A 21,663-nucleotide genomic window follows, 5' to 3' on the forward strand; every position below is an offset into this window, starting at 1 on the left:
ATCCTTAAGCTGTCCGCTTGCCCTTTTATTATAAGAAACTTTCGTTATCTAAATTTTCCGTAAAAAAAACTTTCATCACTTATACGCTAGTCGATTATTTAAAATATTTTCGCCAATTTTTCTCACCAATCACAAAGAAACCAACATCGAAGTAAAATTCGAAAATCCAATTGGAATTTTCATGTTTTCGAATATCATTCAGCCAATCAAATTTAGCCACCACAAGTTCGGCAACTGAGCGCCGGCATATTGTATTTATTCGCTGGCCACGTCCCAAAGTGAGGTTTGTCGGGCACGGGATTCGTTTGGCATTCCACGTACTTTTGTAATTACTGTTTAGCATAGAGAAGTGAACAATTTCGTATAGTATATCGTTTAAGTGAAACATAAAACATGGTACGTAAATATTTAGCGGTTTTTCTGGCCGTGATTGTGGCTGGAGTGAACGCTGGAGAACAGGATGTCGTGGAGCTTACGGACAATGACTTCTCCACTAGAATTGCGGAATTCGATACCACCCTCGTTATGTTCTATGCACCCTGGTGAGTACATTTACGAGAGTTTATTTGGGAAATACTCATTATGCCGATTGTGGACTTTGTAGTAGCCGTTTTAAAGGTTGCTCTGACTCATATTCCGGGAAAGCCGGGGTTATTGTGTTTTATCTAATCTTGGCTGAAACAATGGATCTTTCATTTGTCGAATTAAGATTATAGTCCTTCTGAAGTGGTTTAATTCATCAGATAGATTCCGTTCCGCAACTATCATTTCCAGTGATCAGTTTCCATGCCAGAGAAAGTTCTCGGTTAACCGCAGAACCGCTTTCTCAAAGGTGTCGTTTGTCATCAAAAGAACTACCGTACAGTGAGTTTTTTTAACTTTCCAACTGCCTTGCAGCGGAAATCACATCGGTTATTAGAATTCCCTGACAACTTGGCACCGTGGCCGCTCAATGTTCTTTACTTTTCGTTTTATCACTTCTCTGCATTATCACTGTTGCTAGCAAGTGTAAGCTGATTTTTTTTATCAGAATATTCCCAACATTTCATCATACTAAGTACATGGGCAATTAAAAAACAGCCGCACTAAACATGGTAAATGATTTTCTCGATAGCACCCGCGGAAGAAACTTATTTCGACAACCAATAAGAAAAGCAGTCCGTCTTGGAGGTTCTTGAACTTGGAATACAAATGGGAGGTGGAGTTCGCGCTTTTTATCTGCTATTTCGCAGTTTCAACTATTTTTGGTTGTTTTACCTGTTGCCATAATTGAAATCTGTGAGGGATTACAAACCTACGCAGAGGCAAACAGCGAGCTATCTAATTACATGCAGAGGATATCAGGTTGCTTTTTGCGAACAAATCGACATTTTTGTGATGTGATATTTGCGATAACTAATCAGCGAATCAAACGAATTGCTTTGGCGGTAATAGTATCAAGAGAGGTATTAATTACTTTACGACTTTCATATGTGAAAGTTTTATGGAGTCCGCAATTGAATGAGTTAAAATGAGAAGGAAAGACGTCTTCGTTCCCAATTTTTCGTAATCCTAGAACTATATTTCATTTCAGTTCGTTTTAGATGTCCTTCTAGGAAATTCTTCCATTCAAGCTCTAAACTTGACTTATTAATTCTTTGAAGGGTAACTGTAACTGCAACGTCGGCTTTCCTGTGAATGTAGGGATATTACTTGTATAGTTTTTATTTTAAATAAATGGATTTACATATAATTTATCTGAAGAAAAGTGGAAGACACTTTGTAAGTGCAAGATTTACAATATATCGAATTTCATTGAAAGTAAGTCATCAAGGGTCTATCAATTTCATTCAAATGGTAAACTTGTGTAAACTTCAGATAAGGTGGAATTGGGTAGGACAGAATTAGCGATTTCTACAAATGGTTCAACTCGAAAGTGTTGCAGAAGATTGGAGAAGCTTTCATGCCACAGTCTTCGGAGGGTTACTATTCAAACTCAAAGAACTTCAGACAAATTAGCTTCACATCATTCTTGCGGAGACTGGTTGAGCGTCACATTCACCAGAGTGGAAAGTCCTTTGGATCTGCTCTCAATTCTTTCGTTTTGCAAATAAAGGACGCAACACTGAAATGCCAGCACCGCTTTTGATGGTATACTTTGCAATCTTAATTAACCTAAGTAAGTGCATATATGCTATGCTAACGAAGGTTTTAATCGCTATCGAACCATAGAAACAAAAAAAAAAAGCTGGGGAAGAAGGTATTCTATCGCAACTCTTGTGTAGTACGGGTAATCGATCTATGCTGAGTAAACTGCAAAGTTTGGCAATATACGGCCAAGAATATGCGAATGACGTGGTTATGCTTGTTGTTGACGGAGACTTTAGGAGGGTGTATAGAAATACATGACGTGCTGTGGATTTGATTAGTTGGTGCCTCAGGCATGAGCTTTCAGTAATTTTAAATAAAATCATGGTAGGTCGTGGTTATGGTAACATTAGCAAAAAATCGACGCTTCAGGCGGCAATTTGTTAATACTGTTTTATCTCGTAGGGAGCAATAATTTAATGTGAAAGGGGCTAACGTTGACTTATCATAACTTTGTTAAAAATAATAGGTTTTCGATCAAACTATGCAGATTAATGCTCCATACTAAATCCTATACATTTTATGTACCTTTTATGAACCTAACGGCGCGATGGTTGAGCAGGTAGAGCGCCAGCCTCCCAATCTAAATGCTCTCGGTTCGAATGCCAGTCGCCATGGGTACCTGTGTTTGTCTCGCTGCTGTGAGGTTATCACTTGCACAGCGTAAAGTGTGATGATAGTGAAACTAAAGCACAATCTGACTGTGTGGATGCCCTATACCCCACTAAGGAGTGAACAGGAAACACTAAACTTTATTTGAGCAGATATCTTAGAAGAGGGTATTTTAGAGCCTCGAGGACACATGATTAACTAAGACAGTTTCTTTTTTAGATTTTTCGGTTGAATAGTGTCTGAAAATAGATCCCATAAATAACTGACCATTTTCAATCCCTCGCCCTCCTTTACCACCAATTGCAAAACTGAGACTTTTTTCAAAACGTGCAAATCGAAACTTTTCATTTTGTTGTTTTCCACAAAATCTTAAAAGAAATAATTGGGATAGAGATATCGAATGTCGTTTTAGCTTTCCGACAATGGGGATATACATTGCATCTGTGGTGTGGTGGGCTGTAAAACAGACTATATTTCACTTTAGGCTAGCCTCATTACAAATAACTTCTAGTCTGGGTATTATTGGTACCATAAGCACGATATCCGGTACAGCTTAAGATGCGCTACTCAGTTTGCAACCCCTGGGTACATAATCTACCAAATAAAAGGTTGGACTATAATACACTTTGAAGTCAAACATCTCGAAAGCGAATGCGTTATCAAAGAAAAAACACTATTTTCTATTATCAATTTTTTTTAGTTTTATATTACACAAAAGAATTACGGAAAGGCAATAAAGTGCACATTCACCCCAGCAAAAAAAACTTGGACACTTCAGTTTATCTCATATGGCAACACGAAACGTGATATCGCTGTATTTAAAAGTTCTGGACTTCGTGGTATCTACCACAGGATATCTAATAGGCAGTACCCACACTAAATGCCCAGACTTGCAAATGTATTGCGGAAACTTATCCGTACACAAGATCGGCGCTAAAGAAGAACTAACCATAACCTTCGTCAAATCGTATTGGTGAGAGAGAGATGAAAATAATGTCAGCCTTGGCACTAATGCGTGCTCACCCATATAGTCAAAAGCAGTACACAGAAATGCGCCAATCTCACCAACTCATTGGCAAGTGCGGGCGGCATGTCAAACACAGTTGATCCAATTTTCGTTATATCTCCGTCATGCTCAAGGGAAGAGCAATTTGAAATCTACAGCTACAGTTTCTATATTAGGCTTGCCATCCGCTGTAATGTTCATGATAACGATCCAGAAGGAATGGATTCTCTAGAATGTCAAAAATACTCTTTTTCATCCGCCTCAGAGCCCGGATTTAAATCCGATAGAACACTTGTGGGCACACGTCGAAAACGAGCTATGCAAAAGAGGTAAAGAGCAAAAAGGGCTTGAAGAATCACAGAAAGGATATCTGGAGGTTTATCCCTGCAGAATTTGCATTTCACTTCAAAGTTTATTGCATTTGTCCAACTTGGTTACCTGTACATACTATTTGCAAGGCAACTGAAATTGGATGAAATTATGAATTCTTTAACAAATGAGATTAACGCTTTAACGAATGAAACGCTCTAAAATCTAAAGCTTTAGCAAATGAAAATAACTATGTTTCAAAACAAATTAACCATTTTTAGGACAAGCCAAATATCTGTCTTGTGAGATTTATGATCTGCTCAATATCACAACAATACTTTTCCAAATTCAAAAATTGTATTTCCTCTTTACATTTTCAAAAATTGTATACAATTCGTTTCCAGTCACCGTAGTTGGTAATAGCATCATTATATCCATATAAGAATTTTAACAGTCTAATGGCGATATACGTACAATTCCTGGCTGGATTAGATCTTTGAGTATACGCTCTCATGAATTATCAGCTAAGTCTTCGCATGCATATCTCTTTGTTTCGGAAAAACCTCAATGGGGCTTAACATAAGTGAATACGGGGACAAAAAACAGGATGAATAAGCCAGTAGAATGTACTATTTATTTTTATGGACTTTTGTGTTAATCTATGAAAAGCAATCACCCTGCTAGGATATACAAAGCTTCTCTAGTTTGTAGTATTTAAAAGAATATTAATCTGTTTTATGTAATTGTTATTTAGTATTTTAAAAGTATTATTTTCATTTGATAGACCGTAAATTTCTCTCGAAAGAATTGATTTGGAATATAGTTATTTTCATTAATTGAACCGTTAATTTCGTTTATTAAGGGATTAATTTCATTTGTTAAAGCGTTGAATTCATTTGCTAAAGAGTTAATTTCATTTATTAAAGTGTTAATTTTATTTGTAAGAACATTAACTTGATAAGTCCAAACGTTAACTTAATTTGACGAATAGTGAATTTGTCTTGCAAATGGTTTATATTCAGAGTACTGCAATGAAAGTAGTTTTAGACTAATTCGTTTAGGTCTGTGAATAAACAATGGACATTAGGGGCACAAAATATTGGTATAGATATTTGAAGACCTGAATCTAGCTCTTGTTATAACTTCTGATTCTCGGATCCCCCATTCATCTGTTTAATACGATATAAAAAGTAATCCCCAAGCACAGAGAAAACTGGGAGAGATCAGGAAAATGTGTGGCAGGGTATACTGAAGCTTTCTATAGCGATGGTCCAAAAACAGAACAAGTTTCTGAAGAAAATTACGTTTTTTCTTTTGGATGATACACCAAAAATCTCAGGAGGTTGAGGAACGATTGAAGGATAGGCAACCTCGTAAGCTACAAAGTTATCTAAGTAATTTTAAGAGTATTGAACAGTCCCTTAGTCACTTTAACTGTCGTCCAGGGCTACAAAACTCAATTTCAATACGATATTTGGTTTGGTTATCAATGTAGACACAGTTCGTCACATAATAAAATCTGGTATAATGCAACAAAAAAAAGAAAAAGAAACCAGCTCGTACGAAGGCCCCTGTTTTAGCGGAAAGGCACATCCATTGAAAAGAAGGAAGGCAAAAAATACTTTTTACTGACAGGAAGAAGTTTAATTTCGATGGATCTGAAGGTTACAGTTATCATATTCTCATGATCTACGAAATCAGAAATTGATATTGAACCTCTGTCAGACGGAAGTAAGGAATTGAGTACCACGGAAAAACAGCAAACAACAATTGTCAGTTTTTTCCGGTGGTAATATGAAGGGGATCAAGGCGACAAAAATACGATAGTTTGCTGCTGGAATTGCCGCAATCATATATAAAAATAAAAAACTAGACAAAAATTACATTATAGGCGGCGCAACCCATTATTGAAAATGATCTTTTTAATTAAATTTTCAAATTAAAATGGATTTTTCTACTTGGACTAAGCTTTTCCATGTTTGAGCTTTACATTTTCTCCTAATTTTTAGTTAAATTTGAAAATAATATTTTTTAAAACACAGTTTTTTCCATCAATTTATAAGCGTTGGATAGACTATTTTTTTGTTTAGAAATTGAGGAGTCCTAAGTCCGCATCCACTTAATGTCGGACCAGACCAAATGGAGAGTAACTTGCCCCCACACTTTATGGTCCATGGACTCCGCTTTTTGAGTTTAACATTGAATAAACTTCGTTATATTTGAATTTGATCTAAAAGTCTAAAGGTCAGCTGGTAATAGAAATTTCAAAGGTAAGCTATATTTTTGCATGAGAGTGAAACGAATCTGGCAATGGCTCTTTTCATCGAGAGAATTGAGTGATACGATTTGATTTACAAATGATTTTCTGCCTTTTATTTTTATACTTCGTTTGCATCACTTAATAATTTATTTCCCATCTACATATAGTTTTCAAAATTCTCCAAATTGTAGTCGCTATTTGTGAGGTTGTTTTTTAGTTGGCATCTGTTTTACAATGTGGGTCATGATCTTGGTTTTTCGTTGGCCAGTAATCGTATTCCCTTCGAAGCATTGTCGAATGTCACGAAGAGTTCTTTGGGGCCAAATAGGGAGTTTTGGATATTGATGTCATTAAAGTACTCTATTACTTATGTAAATTTATAGGAGACTTTCCTTATAGGTGGTCACCTCCGCGGCTCCCTGCTTCTCTTCCAAATTGTGAAGGGATTAGTAGTAGGGCGCATCAAAGCAAAAAAAGATCACTCGCATACTAAATTGTTCTTATTTTTGTAGATCAGCTATATCTTTCTCCATATTTGCCGCAAATATGTTGATAGCGCTTCTCATGATATTGTGTAGCCTTTTAAGAATTCCACGGGACTTCCGGCGCTATATTTTCGTTCAGTCCCTTTAACGTTCCATCAATCATTGGGTGTGGGACTTAGTTCCTTTTTTTAAAGTAGAATTATATGCCTACGCCACGGGTTCAGTTTGGAGGGTAACGATGTGTGTATCTTTTAATAAGGTTAACTTTTTTTCTTACAATACAACAATCGGACAATAACAGTAGCTTTTATTAGATAGTGATGATGATCGCAGTTCGCTCCTCAATAGGTATAAAAATCGAGAATGCTAGGAGCCATCTTTTCTGAATTAGCATAGGGTTATTCTGTTTGAAAGTTTTATCATCTAAACCCGCCCAGGTTCTATTGTGTGCGCGCATACGTGTTTTTAGGAAGCTGAACTGTTTGAATTTATTAAAACATCAAACACCGTATCCTGGGGTCGAAAAACTTCTCAAGTTAGATTTAACCATTTTGACTAAAAATATATGAATTGAAAATTATTTCACCCTTTTACAACATGGAAAATTTATGCGTTTTACTAAATTCCAAATGTTTTCCTCCTCTTTTTGCAGGTGCGGACATTGTAAAAAATTGAAGCCCGAATATGCAAAAGCCGCAGAAATGGTCCGTACCGATGACCCGCCAATAACTCTTGCTAAGGTAAGCTCTTTGAAAATTTACGCATAATATCATAGTCACTTCAATGGGCTCTGTTCTTTAGGTCGATTGTACCGAAGCTGGTAAGGAAACTTGCGGCAAACACGGAGTAAATGGCTATCCAACATTGAAGATCTTCAAAAAGGGCGAATTCTCACAAGAATATAGTGGTCCACGTGAAGCCAGCGGAATTGTTAAATATATGCGAGCTCAAGTCGGGCCAGCATCAAAGGATTTGTTAACCGTAGCTGACTTCAAGAAATTCTTGGAAAGTCCCGAAACATCAGTGGTTGGTCTATTTGAGAAGGAGAGCGATTTGAAGGGAACTTTCCTCAAATATGCTGATAAAATGCGTGAGAAATTGCGTTTTGGTCACAGCACTGCACCTGAAGTATTGAAAGAAGCAGGAGAAACGTAAGCTAATTATTAATAGAGAAGTTGCCTGTACTAATGACATTTTCCTTTTCAGTAACGCCATTGTAATCTTCCGTGCTCCTCAATTGCACAACAAATTCGAACCTTCCTCTGTCAAGTTTGAGGGCGAAACTCTTGGAGAATTGACTGAATTCGTACAGACTAACTTGTAAGTACTCTGAAATATTTCTGGCCAATAGTTTTTGTAAAAACAGCATCGTAATTCCAGCCATGGTTTGGTCGGTCATCGCACCCGTGAATCCACTCAAGAATTCAAGGTTCCACTTGTTGTTGCCTACTACAATGTCGACTATGTCAAGAATCCTAAAGGAACCAACTACTGGCGTAATCGTGTATTGAAAGTCGCAAAGGAATTCGCGGGACGAATCAATTTCGCTATCAGCGCCAAGGATGACTTCCAACATGAAATCAATGAATACGGCTACGATTACACCGGTGAAAAGCCATTGATCTTGGCTCGTGATGCTAAGAATCAGAAATTCATAATGAAGGATGAGTTCTCTGTGGAAACTTTGCAAAACTTCGTATCTAACCTTGAAGATGGAAAACTTGAACCCTACGTCAAATCTGAACCGATCCCAGAATCAAACGATGCACCTGTTAAAGTTGCAGTTGGCAAGAACTTCCAAGAGATTGTGATTGACAACGACAAAGATACTTTAGTTGAATTCTATGCTCCCTGGTGTGGACATTGCAAAAAACTGGCGCCAGTATTTGACGAAGTTGCCGAGAAATTGATTAAGGAAGATGTTTCAATCGTTAAGATGGACGCGACAGCAAATGATGTACCACCACCATTTGAAGTTCGAGGCTACCCAACTTTGTACTGGCTTCCAAAGAATTCGAAATCAAACCCACGACCATATCAAGGAGGTCGCGAGGTTAAGGACTTCATTGAATTCATTGCTAAGGAAGCCACAAACGAACTGAAAGGCTACGATCGCAAGGGCAACGAGAAGGCCTCGAAGGACGAATTGTAATTCGTGCAAAGATCTAACGAAGATCAAAAACATTCTTTAATAAACAACTAGTTTAGGGTATTGTTAGATTGTGCAATTTCTAATGATACTACATCTCAACATTTTCTAGGAAACATTTTCGTTATAAGAATTTTTCCTTTAATTTTACGTTGTGTCTTAATTGTAATCGCGTAATAGATAGAAAGAGGAAATCCATTCATTCGATTATTGTCATTGCATACGCAGGTGATAGGCGTTATTGTGTTGTGAGTTAATAAAATTCATACATTCATACATTTTACATAGAGAAAGAACCATTGCAAACAACAAAAAAGTAAAGCATCCGCCAACAATGACTATTTTAAGTTTAATTTATGCAGATGACCGCATAAATGATATGAGGAAATGTATAACATTGGATTGAGAAGAAACTGTCGAAAACAATTATCTCAGTATGAGTGATGAAAAGAAATTAGTAAAGAAACATTTTTATATTAATTTGAAATCAGTGTTTTTATTGCTTCCGAAGGGATGCTGACATGTTCACTTAATTGAGAGATGCATATAAACAAATTCAAGTATTAGAAAAGACTTATTCGGTACTGTTGTTTCATTGGGGCAGCGCAACAAAAATTCTCCAATTCATTCCATCAAAATGACTTGTATCTGTCCAATCTCCATCCTTAATTTTTATTAAAATGCTTAAGCAAAAAAAGTCCAACAAGCAAGAGTGAAAACCTAAAGGAAATTTTTGTCTTAAGTGTAGTTAGTCTTTTGAAAATTATCTTAAGGGGAGGGGCGATTTTTGCCCATTGGATGTAACACATAACGCTAAAGTTGTATTTTTCTTGTAGGAGGAAGTAGTAGGAAGTGAGCGCGTTGTCGGCAATTGGATCGACAACATGCTGGCCTATTGTACGCAAATGAACATCCCGACGGAAGTTTACATACTGGTGTTTCGCCAACGGCCAGAATTACTGCTTGAGGCGTTCAACGCTTGCTTGAGGGAGGGCATTTCGATGTCGCTGCAAAGTGACCACACTCGTGCTGATCAGCTCCTGTCTGCATACCGACCGCTGTGTATGCTTTATACGGCTGGGGAAGTGCTCGAGGAGCTCATCAGGAGTAGACTCGCTGAAGCGATCCGCGCTGCCGGGGACTTATCCCCAAGGCAGTTCGGATTCAGAACAGGGAGATCCACAGTGGATGCTTTTATGGAGGTGGTAGATGGGGTTCATCAAGCCGAGGCACACAGCCGCCGATCTCGACTGATAGTGCTCCTCATAACGCTTGATGTCAGAAATGCTTTCAATTCCTTAAGATGGACAGATATGCTAGGCACATTAAAAAATCACGTGCCAAGCTATCTCTTGCGGATATTGAGGGATTATCTGAAAGACCGCTCCCTGCTCTATGAGATGCTAGAGGGCCAAAGGAGGATGGAAATCACATCGGGAGTAGCACAGGGATCGATCCTAGGGACCTTTGGAACGCTTCTTATGATAGTTTGCTGAGACTCGATATGTCCGAAAAGTCGCGATTAGGCGGTTTTGCAGACGATGTTGCGGAGTTTGTTGCCGGACGCACTGTTGAACAGGCGCAAAGCAGACTGGCATATTGATGCGACGTGTAAGCGGATGGATGACTGCTCACGGTTCCAGCCTTACGCTGGAAAAAACCGAAATAGTCATCTTGACCAGAAGGAGAATCCCGACCCTGCGTCCCATATCGATCGGCAAGTTGACTATAGACTCAAAACCAGCGGTTAAATACCTTGGTTTAATGCTTGACTCGAAGATACGCTTGTTCGAGCAAATCAAAGCAGCAGCGGACAGGGCTACAGCTGGAATCGCGGCCTTGAGTCGGCTAATGGTGAATGTTGGGGGTCCTATATCTACTAGGAGACGTCTTCTTATGGGAGCAACGCAGTCGGTTCTGCTCTATGGTGCGGAGGTATAGGGTGACGCCCTTGACAAGGAGATGCATCATAAGCACCTTGCTCAAGTGCAAAGGCGGGGAGCTTTGCGAGTGGCGTCTGCTTATCGCACCGTCTCCGAACCGGCTGTGATGGTGATCGCGGGAGTGATCCCCGTTGTCCTCCTTGTCAAGGAGCGTAAGGCTATCTACCGCCGTAAGGGTGAAAACTTAAGAGAGGTGGTTGTCCGTAAAGAACATCAAAGCACCCTTACCGAGTGGCAACTTTCTTGGCAAAATGAGCCAAGGGGCAGATGGACTACGCGGCTCATCGACAATTTAGACCCGTGGTTGAACCAAATGCACGGTGAGATTTATTACAATCAATTTTTCTCATGACATCACGTCTTAGTGAACAAGACAAGACCATATGTATATATATGCATGCTGTTGTTGTGTAACTCACAGCAAAGATGCACAGGTGTGCATTTAAATTCCTCAAATATCCGTTGCCTTTTAGGTAAATTTGATGTCCTAGGCGTTATTCTATCGCTAGAAAAGATCTCGCTAGAATTTTATAGTCTTTAGAGTATGGAATTGAATCGGGTGATTGTATGTGAGTAGAATTGGGAAATAGTACTCTGGGAATTGAGGAGTTTATGATGTGAATTACAGATAACTGCTGACTCGAGGAGTGCGTTTACTGGAGCAGAGATGGGAATGTGTTAGCTTATATATAACTCCAGCGCGCGCAGGCTTTTGTATATTTATTCAAATAATAAATCTATTGTTTTCCAAGATTTCTTTCTAATTTCTGATTAGGCAAACTGTTAATTCTGGAATTAATTTAGATGTATTTTATTGTTTTAAGCTGATTTTTAAATTCTCGATACGAAATTTTCCTCCGGCGAAGTGAAAACAATTCTGGCTCGACTCAGCTAAGTGAGTTTAGTCGAAAAGAGTCATATTTCCCACCTGCTAGACTCCGCTCTTGCATGGCGGTCTCGACTTATGTTATGGCGACACCATAATGGTTAAATTAATCACAAGAAATCAACAGAGAGATGAGGAGATTGTTTGTTTCCCTTAATCCAAATTTTTTAAAACATTTTTTTTTAAACCTAGTTATCTACAAATAAGATATCAAGAGGATTTTGCTGGATGGGAAATGGAAAACGAGTTTTAAGGCAAGATTTGTGACGCGAACGACGGGTTTTCCGCGAACTTGAAACTTTAAACGAGTTTTTTTTAAAACTACGTTTTCGCTGCCCTGTCTTAATTGTAGAAATGCAGTTATCTCCACACAAAGATCAAGTTGAGCCGGTTCTGTGCGAGTGTTCTTTCTGTGTTGCTACATGGGAGTGTCACATGGAAAGTGACACCTACTGTTCCTCAAAAGTCTTCGTCAACACTTGTCTGCGTCGTAACATCGGAGTACGCTAGCCCGACACTATCTCAAACGAAGAACTTGGTTGTCGCACAGGTCTCGTAATGGTGCGCACTGGGAGCGGAAGTGACAGTGGAGGGGTCACATATTAAGGAGGGGCGACAATTGGGATACAGGCTACGCCATGCAGTAGAAACTACTAGGACTTTATCAAGCGCGGTTTACCCCTTTTTTGGTGGGTTAGGCCTAAACGGCGAAGCTCACGTTCAAGCGCCAACGAAGAGCTACGATATAGTGGAGAAAGGTAACATTGTGATAGTGATGGGTGATCTGAATGCACCTGACTTGTACTTGTGATGAGGAAGCCCGTACGAGCAATAAAATTGACTACTTTGCGATCAGCAGTAGATTTAGGAGTTCTCTCCTGGATGTACGTAACAAGAGAAGCACTATTAAACAAAAATCCAGGAACCGTTTCCTTATATTTTTCTGCGCTGATTGCAGGAAATTATACATTCGACAAACCAGAAGGAACGTGGATATATCTTTTAAGGAACACTTAAAGGAAGCAGAATTGGCGGAAAAAAGGGTGCGCCGGTTTTCAGATCAAAGGATCGATGAACGGAAGGAGTTGAAAGCTCTATTAACCGCTTCGAGGGTGACGAGAAAAGGGAATTTGCTATTGCACTGGTCGGGTAAGCGATGATTTCAGAAGTGTATTCCGCATCATGAGAGAACTTACATGTGGTCGCAAATCCTTCGATTGTCCTGTGAAGGACGTTAATGGTCGACTCCTTATCAACAATGACGAACAGCTGAAGGGGTGGAAAGAACACTTCACGTCGTTTTTAACCGCATCACATCTGGTGAAGTTCATCCTTTTAAAATGGCTCGTCATGGAGTAAAGTCGCTAGGCTTCTCGGTCTCGCAGATTTATTTATCGCTGCACTTGAAGCTACCGCAGATCTGCTACTTTCACTCATACAGAGATCTTGGGAATCCGAGACCTTTCCCAGAGAGTGGAAAAGGAAAAAAGGACACCCGTTTTGAGTATGACAACTGGAGGGGTATCTGCGTGCTTCATACCGTCGCAAAGATAATGGCTAAAATAATCCTGGTGTGCATAAAAGAACATCTCGAAAGCTTGATCGACAGAGAACAGTCTGCTTTCCGCTCTGGGTCTTCCTGCATTGGCCACATCAACAGCCTGCCGCTCATTTTAAAACAGTGTGTGAAGTTTAGATCTTCACTTCACCTGCTCTTCATCGATTTCTGTATGTGTATCGTGCTCTACGTAGGAGGGGCATTCCGGAACAGCTAACAGCTATTGTTAGAGCGACATATGACATAGCATTGTTGACGTGCTATACCCCACCAAGGGATAAATGGCAACCATATATACTATCTGCAAATGAAGTGGGTCATTTTCAAAGATCATAGCCAACAGCTGGGTAACCTACGTTTACAGAACGGGAGGCTCTAGTATTATTGGAGCGACCCTAAACCATTTGGAAGAGACTCTGATGATTGCGATCATATCGATAGATCGGCTTTGAGAAAATATTACCAAAAGAGAACAATGGTCAAAAAATGGCTTTTTGTATTACAGACTACAATAATTTATCGGACTCATCGATTGTATTATTGAACTGAGTCGGCTTGTCAAACAAATTATGACTATATTCCAGGCGAAGGAGAAGAGGCGACGGATTCACGCTTTTGGAATCTGTTTTGACAATCAGGCAGCCAACTAGATGTATGCCTGCGGTGTTTTTAGCGATTAAATTGAATGTGAATAATGAGACAATTTAATTTCCTATTCACTACTGATTATTTGTTATTCTAATATGCATATACAAAGTAGAAGAAGTAAAAGGTTGGCTTATTATTAATGATAAAATTAATAAAAATTACAAATACAAGCAAATGTACCCTTACGGCTTCCCTAGATGTCCTAGGACTTTCAAACAGTCTGGTTCAAACCATGTAGAAGTGCAGCATACTGCAAACGAGCTCGATGTTGCAGGAAGTTGTCGGCGGGTTTTCCCATTAACCTACCACTGGTCACCACCAGTAGTAGGTAGAATCGTCCGAAATTGTGATAACTCAAATCTCTACTTTGATTGAATCGATTCAGATCAAATTAGTCTGACATTTTTAAAAACAAAAAAATGCTCACTTCCTGTCCTTTATTGAAGTTTTTATTTTAATCAACGAAGACATGCTAGTTCTTTAAAAATATTATTCTTTCCATTCCAATATTCAAAATTTTTCAGAGTGCAAAGGAATTATGTTAAAAAATAGAGGATTTTTTGTTTAATTGATGATATCTATTTAGGGGATATATATATATTATAAATTACAAGGGCATTTCAAAACGGTTGATCGGAAACAATAATACGAAACCTGAAAAATATGGGATCCTTAGTCCAGCCAAATATAAATCACCTTACCAGTGTGGCTGAGTTCGAAAAATTTCTGGGGAGCTCGGAAACATCAGTTGTCGGTCTCTTCCAGGAGGACACCCAGTTAAAGGAGGTTTTCATGGAATATGCTTCTGAAATGTGCGATAAAATTCGCATTGGTTACAGCAATACAGCCTCTGTGTTAAGAAAACTCGGAGAAAAGTAAGCCTTTTTATATTTTAAATGATGAGAAAATTTAGAAACAGTTCCAATATTGCATTTTATATTTTTAGAGATGCTATCGTAATTTATCGAGCTCCACAGTTCCACAATGAATTTGAACCCAACTTTGTGAGATTTACTGGAAACTCGTTTGATGAGCTGGTCAACTTTGTGATGACTAACTAGTAAGCGAGCTATTTATTTGATTGAAATATTGTCTACCATCGCTTTAACAATTGCAGTCATGGCTTGGTTGGTCTTCGCACAAAAAAGTCCTTTCGAGAATTCGAACCTCCGTACGTTGTTGCCATTTATGAAGTCGACTACGCACTCCATCCAATACCGACGAATTACTGGCGCAATTTTATTTTGGAGGTAGCGAAAGAGTTCGATGGAGTAATGAAATTTGCCGTAAGTCCCCTAGAAGAGTTCCAAGGAGAAATCGAACATTTTGGAGTCATTTACAATGGGGAGGAACCGCTGGTCATTGCGAGAAATGAAAAAGGTCAAAAATTCGTTATGGAAGAAGCATTCTCTGTAGAGAATTTGCGAAATTTCGTTAAAAATATGTTTAGTGGGAAACTTGAGCCTCGTTTATTATCAGAACCAATACCTGAGTCAAATGATGGACCCGTAAAAATTGTCGTCGGGAAAACCTTCAAAGAACTCGTTATTGACAATAGACGGGATACGCTACTTCAAATCTACGCTCCTTGGTGTACTCATTGCGAGAAGCTAGAGCCTATATTTGAGGCTGTTGCCAGAAAACTCCGAGACGAAAAAGTGGTCTTTGCAAAAGTAAATGGTGTAGCCAATGATTTGCCAGAAGAATTTGATTACGACCGGTTTCCTTATATTTATTGGATTCCAAAACATTCCAAGTCAGAACCTCAAAAATATGAAGGTCCTCGCGAGGAAGACGAAATCATTAAATTCATTGCTAAGGAGGCAACATACGGACTGAAGAAATTCGATCGTGAGGGGAACAAGATGAACTCGAAGGTGGACAGATATGGATCAGCGCAAGAGGTGTCCCGCAAAATGAAGGAAAGGGGTTGGTGAACTGATCATGCCATTACTACTTTTCCAGGAAGAGTGGAATGGTGAGTGAAAAAGAATATTTTTGATATTCATTGGCATGATCGGCTCATTGAATTCTACTCAACAAACATATGAATAAGTGTTTCTGGAGTGATTTCCTGGAAATTTTAATTATGCTGAAAGAAAAAATAGGGCAGAAGGGAGGAGCAAAAAGAAATTTTCAGTTACACATCTAAGTACAATGTTTTATTGACATTTTAGAGAACTTTTATAGTGAAATACAATAAAATTCTTGATTTATATGGATCACAGTTTAATTTAAATGCCTTAATAAGGTCTGCCTGTTCTCAATACAGCCGATATCCTATATCGATAAATATAAAATGCTCTTTAGATATGAAGCCACTTGAGTCCCGGAAATTTGTGCGGTTTAATTAAGAATCCCAATGGTTCCAGTTGGACTTAACCCGATTAGGTAAGATAATATCATGGGACTGAAGAAGTCATGTCTCTTTTTTAAATGGCGAACGTATAATATAAAGATGTGACGAATAGTAGCTTCCACCACTGGCAATTGGTAACCTCATGCCGATTTTATTAAGGGCTTCAATTAGGCTTTTCCAAGCGTTTTTTGCAGTTCCTCCCTAGTAATGAATATTGAACTTGGTTTGGACTGATAAAGTAATGTTCTTATTCCAGTTATGTTTTCGGTATCATTTACAAACAAGTCGGCAGCCCGGAAGGTGGACGCTTTAGGTATGAAAGGTTTTGTGTATTTCTTGAGTGTGCATTTGTTCCATTAGTATGTAGCACGAAATATATGCATATATTATGTGAGGATATCCACTTCCTGGTGATATTGAATTTGCAAAGAAGGGACAATTTCGACTTATTACAACTTTGTTAGTAATAGTGCAATTTCCACCAAAATTATTACGATCATGCTCTATATTATAGCCAACAGTGCTGCAAAATTTCGTGGTGCGATAATGAACTTAAGGGAGGTTTGCAGTAAATTACTAAAAATTACAGTAATATACTATTATTCACTTGATTTGAGCAGATATCGCTATGGAAGGTATTTCAGAGCCTAGGCACAATATAGTGGACACCTCCTGATTTTTTTCAGATTTTTCGATTGAGTAGTTTCTAAGAATGGGCCCGTTAAAAAAATTACCATTCTCGCCCCCCCGCATTTCCTACCTTTCCAACAAATATCAAAAGGAAAACCGGCTTCGGAAACTGCTAATCGAGACCTTTCATTTGATGACTATATTTGGTGAAAAAAAATTCCACGTAAAAGGATGTAACTCACTGTATGCGTGAGCCTTCACAGTTCCCAGCTTACCACCAAATTTGGTGTCAATTGTTATAGTCGTACATGCCTATTAAACGGCGTCGGTAAACTTTTCGAACAAGTCATTCACCATAGGCTTGTACCGATCGCAGAAAAGGAGGGTGGCCTCTCAGATAGGCAGTTCGGATTCCGACAAGACAAGATCTATTGTCAGTGAGATCAGTACGGTGACGAAAATTGCTGAGGAGGCAGTAGAGGCTAATAAATCTTGCGCTTTAGTTACTCATGACGTGAAATCGTGGGTTTAGCCAAATTGGGCGCTCCCAAACACCTGATGCGCATAGTCATAGAATTCCTCCGGTTGAGGCAATTATGTTACAATTCGGACGATGGACCTAAGACATATAGATAACCTAAGGGGTTCCACAAGAATCAGTTCTCGGTCCTCTCCAGTGGATAATAATGTATGATGGAATTTTAAAGTTGCAATTGCCTAAAGGAGTGACAATCAATAATGACATTGAGGAGATCGAGGTCCGCACAAACGAGGTAATTTTTGTGATAAGGTCTTGGTTAGAAGACGCTGGTCTGACGCTCGTAGAGAATAAAATCGAAGTAGGCTTGATCACCAAGAGCAACCAAGGCTTCCGCGGTTGCTACATTATTGGCAAGAATGTTACCAGATGTAGGTGGTCCTAGGTAAACCCGCCGACGCCTTACCTCGAAACTTGTCAGCTCCATCTTGCTTTATGCAGCTCCAGTCTCGGCATCGGCACTAAAGCTAGATTTAATAAAAGAAAAATCGCAGCCCCATATCGATTGAGTGCATTGCAAACATCGTCCGCTTACCGTACAACATCAGACGAAGCAGCATTTGTGATAGCAGCCATGGACCCCCAATCGACACCTTGACGAACGAGGGTCGACGCCTCTATAATCCATATGCAATCGGTGAGTCCTGTATCTATCGTCGTCAATTAGCACGAAATGAAGCTATCATATTTTGGAGTGGCAGATTTTCTCTCTGCGGCAAGCGATGGAAAAACTGTTGGAATATGGACAACAGTTGCACCATCTCTTCATCGACTTTAAAGCCGCCTATGATAGCATAGCCAGGGTAAAACTGTACACGGCCATGAGAGAATTCGGTATCCCGACGAAATTAATTAGACTGACTAGGCTGACCCTGGCCAATGTGCGAGGCCAGATAAAAGCAGCAGGAAGACCAATCAACCAACAACATCAAACAGCACTGGTCAAACACGAAGAAGAATAAAGATAGGAGAATACAACTTTGAGACCGTTGATAATTTCTCCTATCTAGGGTCGAAAATCACAACCGATAACAGCTACGATGATGAAATCCACGCACGGTTGTTGTCAGCCAACAGAACCTATTTCAGCGTACAAAGACTGTTCCGCTCGAAACATCTCACCATAGGGTCAAAGCTCTTACTGTACAAGATTATGATCTTGCCAGAGAAGATTCCTCTGAAGAATTTTGAGCCCCCTACACCTGGGATTTTCCGAGATGGCGGCAATCCTGCTCTACTGGTCTGCGACAAGTTCCCTTGGATGATCCATTCGTCGGCCATCTTGAGAGAGTGGATTCCACTTCATGACGTAGCCTAATGCAACTGTCGTCCCTCCTTAACGTTGAGATAACTGCACTTCCACATTCTAGGCAAAGCACTGCCAGCAGTTTTAGCGCTGTTAATGTGTCTGACAACATCCAGTTCGGTGCTACCATAAGCAGAAATAACGTAAGCTAGAGACATAAATTGATTCAATGCTCTGCCCATTAATGTAAATAGGGAGAGTGCGATGACTCGTTACACTGAGAACCTTGGTTTTGTTGGTGTTTATATTCAGTCCAACTATACTTTCCTCTCTTTCCAAACCCAGAGCCATTTAAACAAGGTCTATGACTCGGTGAGACGGCAAACCTATCATCAGCGTAGTCGAGGTCATCGTTCGCATCCTCCGGACAAGGCAGAATGAAGAACGTCACCGATAACAGGAAGAAATAATGTCGGTGACAAGACACATGATGATGATGATGATAACAAGACACAATCCTAGCGGACTTCGCTTTCGACCTCAAAATCCGCTGAGATTTTACATCGATGCAGCACGTGACATTTTCCGCAAATATATGTCGCTCTGTTAATGGCCATTAGCGCAATTCACTCCCTATGAAGAGCAGGTAAGGCGAAGATCATCATCTTCACACAATATTGCAAAATTATATGGAGGAGTGTTGATGTGATCAATGCAGATAGATCCGGACATGAAACCAGCCTGTTCTCTGTCGATCAAGCTTTCGAGATGTTCTTTGATGCGTTCCAGGATTATTTTAGCTATTATCTTTGCGACGGCATGGAGCACACAGATACCCCATCCAATTGTCACCCTCAAAACAGGTGTCCTTCTTGGAAATCATAATTATCATCCCTTTCTTCCACTCCCAGGATCTGCAATAACTACAGATGCAGCTATAAATAACTCATCGGGGAGATCGTCAAGCCTAGCGATTTTACGCCGTTTGAGTACATTGATACCGGAGTGATTTCTCTTCTGTTTGAAGAAACAATCCGTCTCCGCATGTTACGGTGACTAGCCATTTTATCCACAAGAGGACGAACCTCTCCACTCCGTGGCGAAGTGTTCGTTCCACCTCTTCAGTTGCGACCACATGCAAGTTTTTTCGCGATGCAGTATACACTTCTGAAATCATTACGGCATCTTCCACTTCCCAGACCAGCGCAATAGCAAATTCACTTTTGTCACTCAGCGCGTCACATCTGCCATAACTCGAAGCCGTCAATAGAGCCTTCAATTTCTTCGATTCATCAATCCGCTTCCATGATTCCGCAGTCAGCCAGATCTTATGATGCTACTCCGGAACGTGGTCGATGGCCTGCGTGGCACCTGAAAAAAGAGCAATTTTGATTGCGGGGTTTTCAGTGTATCTGCTGTCGATCAGCAAGATGGCCTTTCCACTGTCGAGGGACAACTGGATCATACAAGCAAGCAGTCGATGTTAAATTTAGGCGGTCGCAGCTCTCGAAACCTACGATAAGTAGTAGACGCTACACGCAAGGGAAGATAAATGACTATCAAATGGTAATACCTTTCGAGGCCGATACGCACAAACGACAACTCTTAATCTGCTGCTGATCGCAAAGTGATCAATAAAATTGCTTATACGGTGTCGGCCGGTTGAAATCCAAAATCCCCTCCAGTATTTACACCCTAATTTCCAAAAGACATATGGTTCGTCTGGAGGTTTGCAGGTTTACCCGCTCTCGCTGTTCCCATGATATAGGAAATACCCCCTCCGAAATGCACACTTGGAATGACTTAACGAAAATTTTCGGTTTGGATTTTATCGCCACTTTATGTTTATTATTCGGTATGCCGCATAGGCCCTACCTACCATCTTATGGGTGGTCTGGTTAGGTGGTAAACCGATCAAAAGTAAGCTACAGTGAACTACCTTACCACCAATGGTTGATTTTTTGGCGGGCATCGCGGCTCTCACTGAGGAAGTGCTTAGGTTATTAAAGCAGTCTAGCCACACCTCCATAAAATATTGCCCATCTATTGCTTCCACAGAACAACTTGATGTATTCGCGTCAACTACGTTCCTTGGTATCATGTGTAACCGCGCAAAAGGTTCTAATAAACTGCGCCTGATTATGTTTGTTCCTCTACTTCTTCACTCTGACCTTTGAACTTGCTGACTAGCCTTTAGACTTTGCTCCTACGCTGAAATCAAAGTTAGCAAGCGTATCCTTACATTTCAACAATGTGAGACGCCATGGACCGCAGCGGCTATACACATGTATAATATATTGGTTATCTTCATCCACATGGAGCCAGTATCCGTCTGACTCATGGAGTGTTGTATAGTTCAGGAATGGGGTGCCTATATTGTTGCTCCACCATATGAATCTGTGACCTATACATTACAAAGATTTAAATAGAGTTCATTTGTGACGCTGATTTCTACTTCAAATTCGTAAGTGGGCCGTACAAGGAAATCCTGAGCAACCCTGCAGTGAGGTTTAAATGAACTTCGTTTTCTCATTGCAGTTCCCAGGCCTTCTTTTTTTCTTTGCATAGCATGCATTTGGAGTCCCTATTGCTCTCTTTAACAATACGTCCTGCGTTCTTATACATCCTGCATTAATCGGATCGATGCCGTTTGTACATGGCATTACGAAATAACCGTACATGAGATATCTCTTTAGTTAGGCTGTTCTCACAAATGACAGACAATCCATCCTATAGACGTTTCTACAGTTACTAATTAATTCTGTGCTGGCTCAATTGGTAGCCGCATCGTCACCGTGTGAATGCAGCCATATGCCTCTCTAAAGTTTAAGATCGATTCTTCTTCAAGTTTGTCCTTCAAGACGGGGCAGATTTTCCATCGGATGTTACTCCATTCAAACCCTTCAT

General features: G+C 39.8%; 2 protein-coding genes across 2 annotated transcripts; both read left to right on the forward strand.

The window, feature by feature from the left end:
• The first annotated feature begins 213 nt into the window (after positions 1–213).
• Positions 214–9,430, forward strand: LOC119653008 (protein disulfide-isomerase A3). Its single transcript, XM_038057440.1, has 5 exons — positions 214–542; positions 7,452–7,539; positions 7,601–7,950; positions 8,006–8,119; positions 8,180–9,430. Exons 1-5 carry the CDS (start codon positions 394–396, stop codon positions 8,949–8,951), a joined length of 1,473 nt encoding a protein of 490 aa, XP_037913368.1. The 5' UTR covers positions 214–393; the 3' UTR covers positions 8,952–9,430.
• A 4,961-nt stretch (positions 9,431–14,391) lies between these two features.
• Positions 14,392–16,205, forward strand: LOC119653013 (protein disulfide-isomerase A3-like). Its single transcript, XM_038057453.1, has 3 exons — positions 14,392–14,858; positions 14,930–15,043; positions 15,101–16,205. Exons 1-3 carry the CDS (start codon positions 14,647–14,649, stop codon positions 15,918–15,920), a joined length of 1,146 nt encoding a protein of 381 aa, XP_037913381.1. The 5' UTR covers positions 14,392–14,646; the 3' UTR covers positions 15,921–16,205.
• Positions 16,206–21,663: the final 5,458 nt, after the last annotated feature.

The sequence above is a fragment of the Hermetia illucens genome, chromosome 1 (genome assembly GCF_905115235.1).
Source record: "Hermetia illucens chromosome 1, iHerIll2.2.curated.20191125, whole genome shotgun sequence".
NCBI lineage: Eukaryota > Metazoa > Arthropoda > Insecta > Diptera > Stratiomyidae > Hermetia > Hermetia illucens.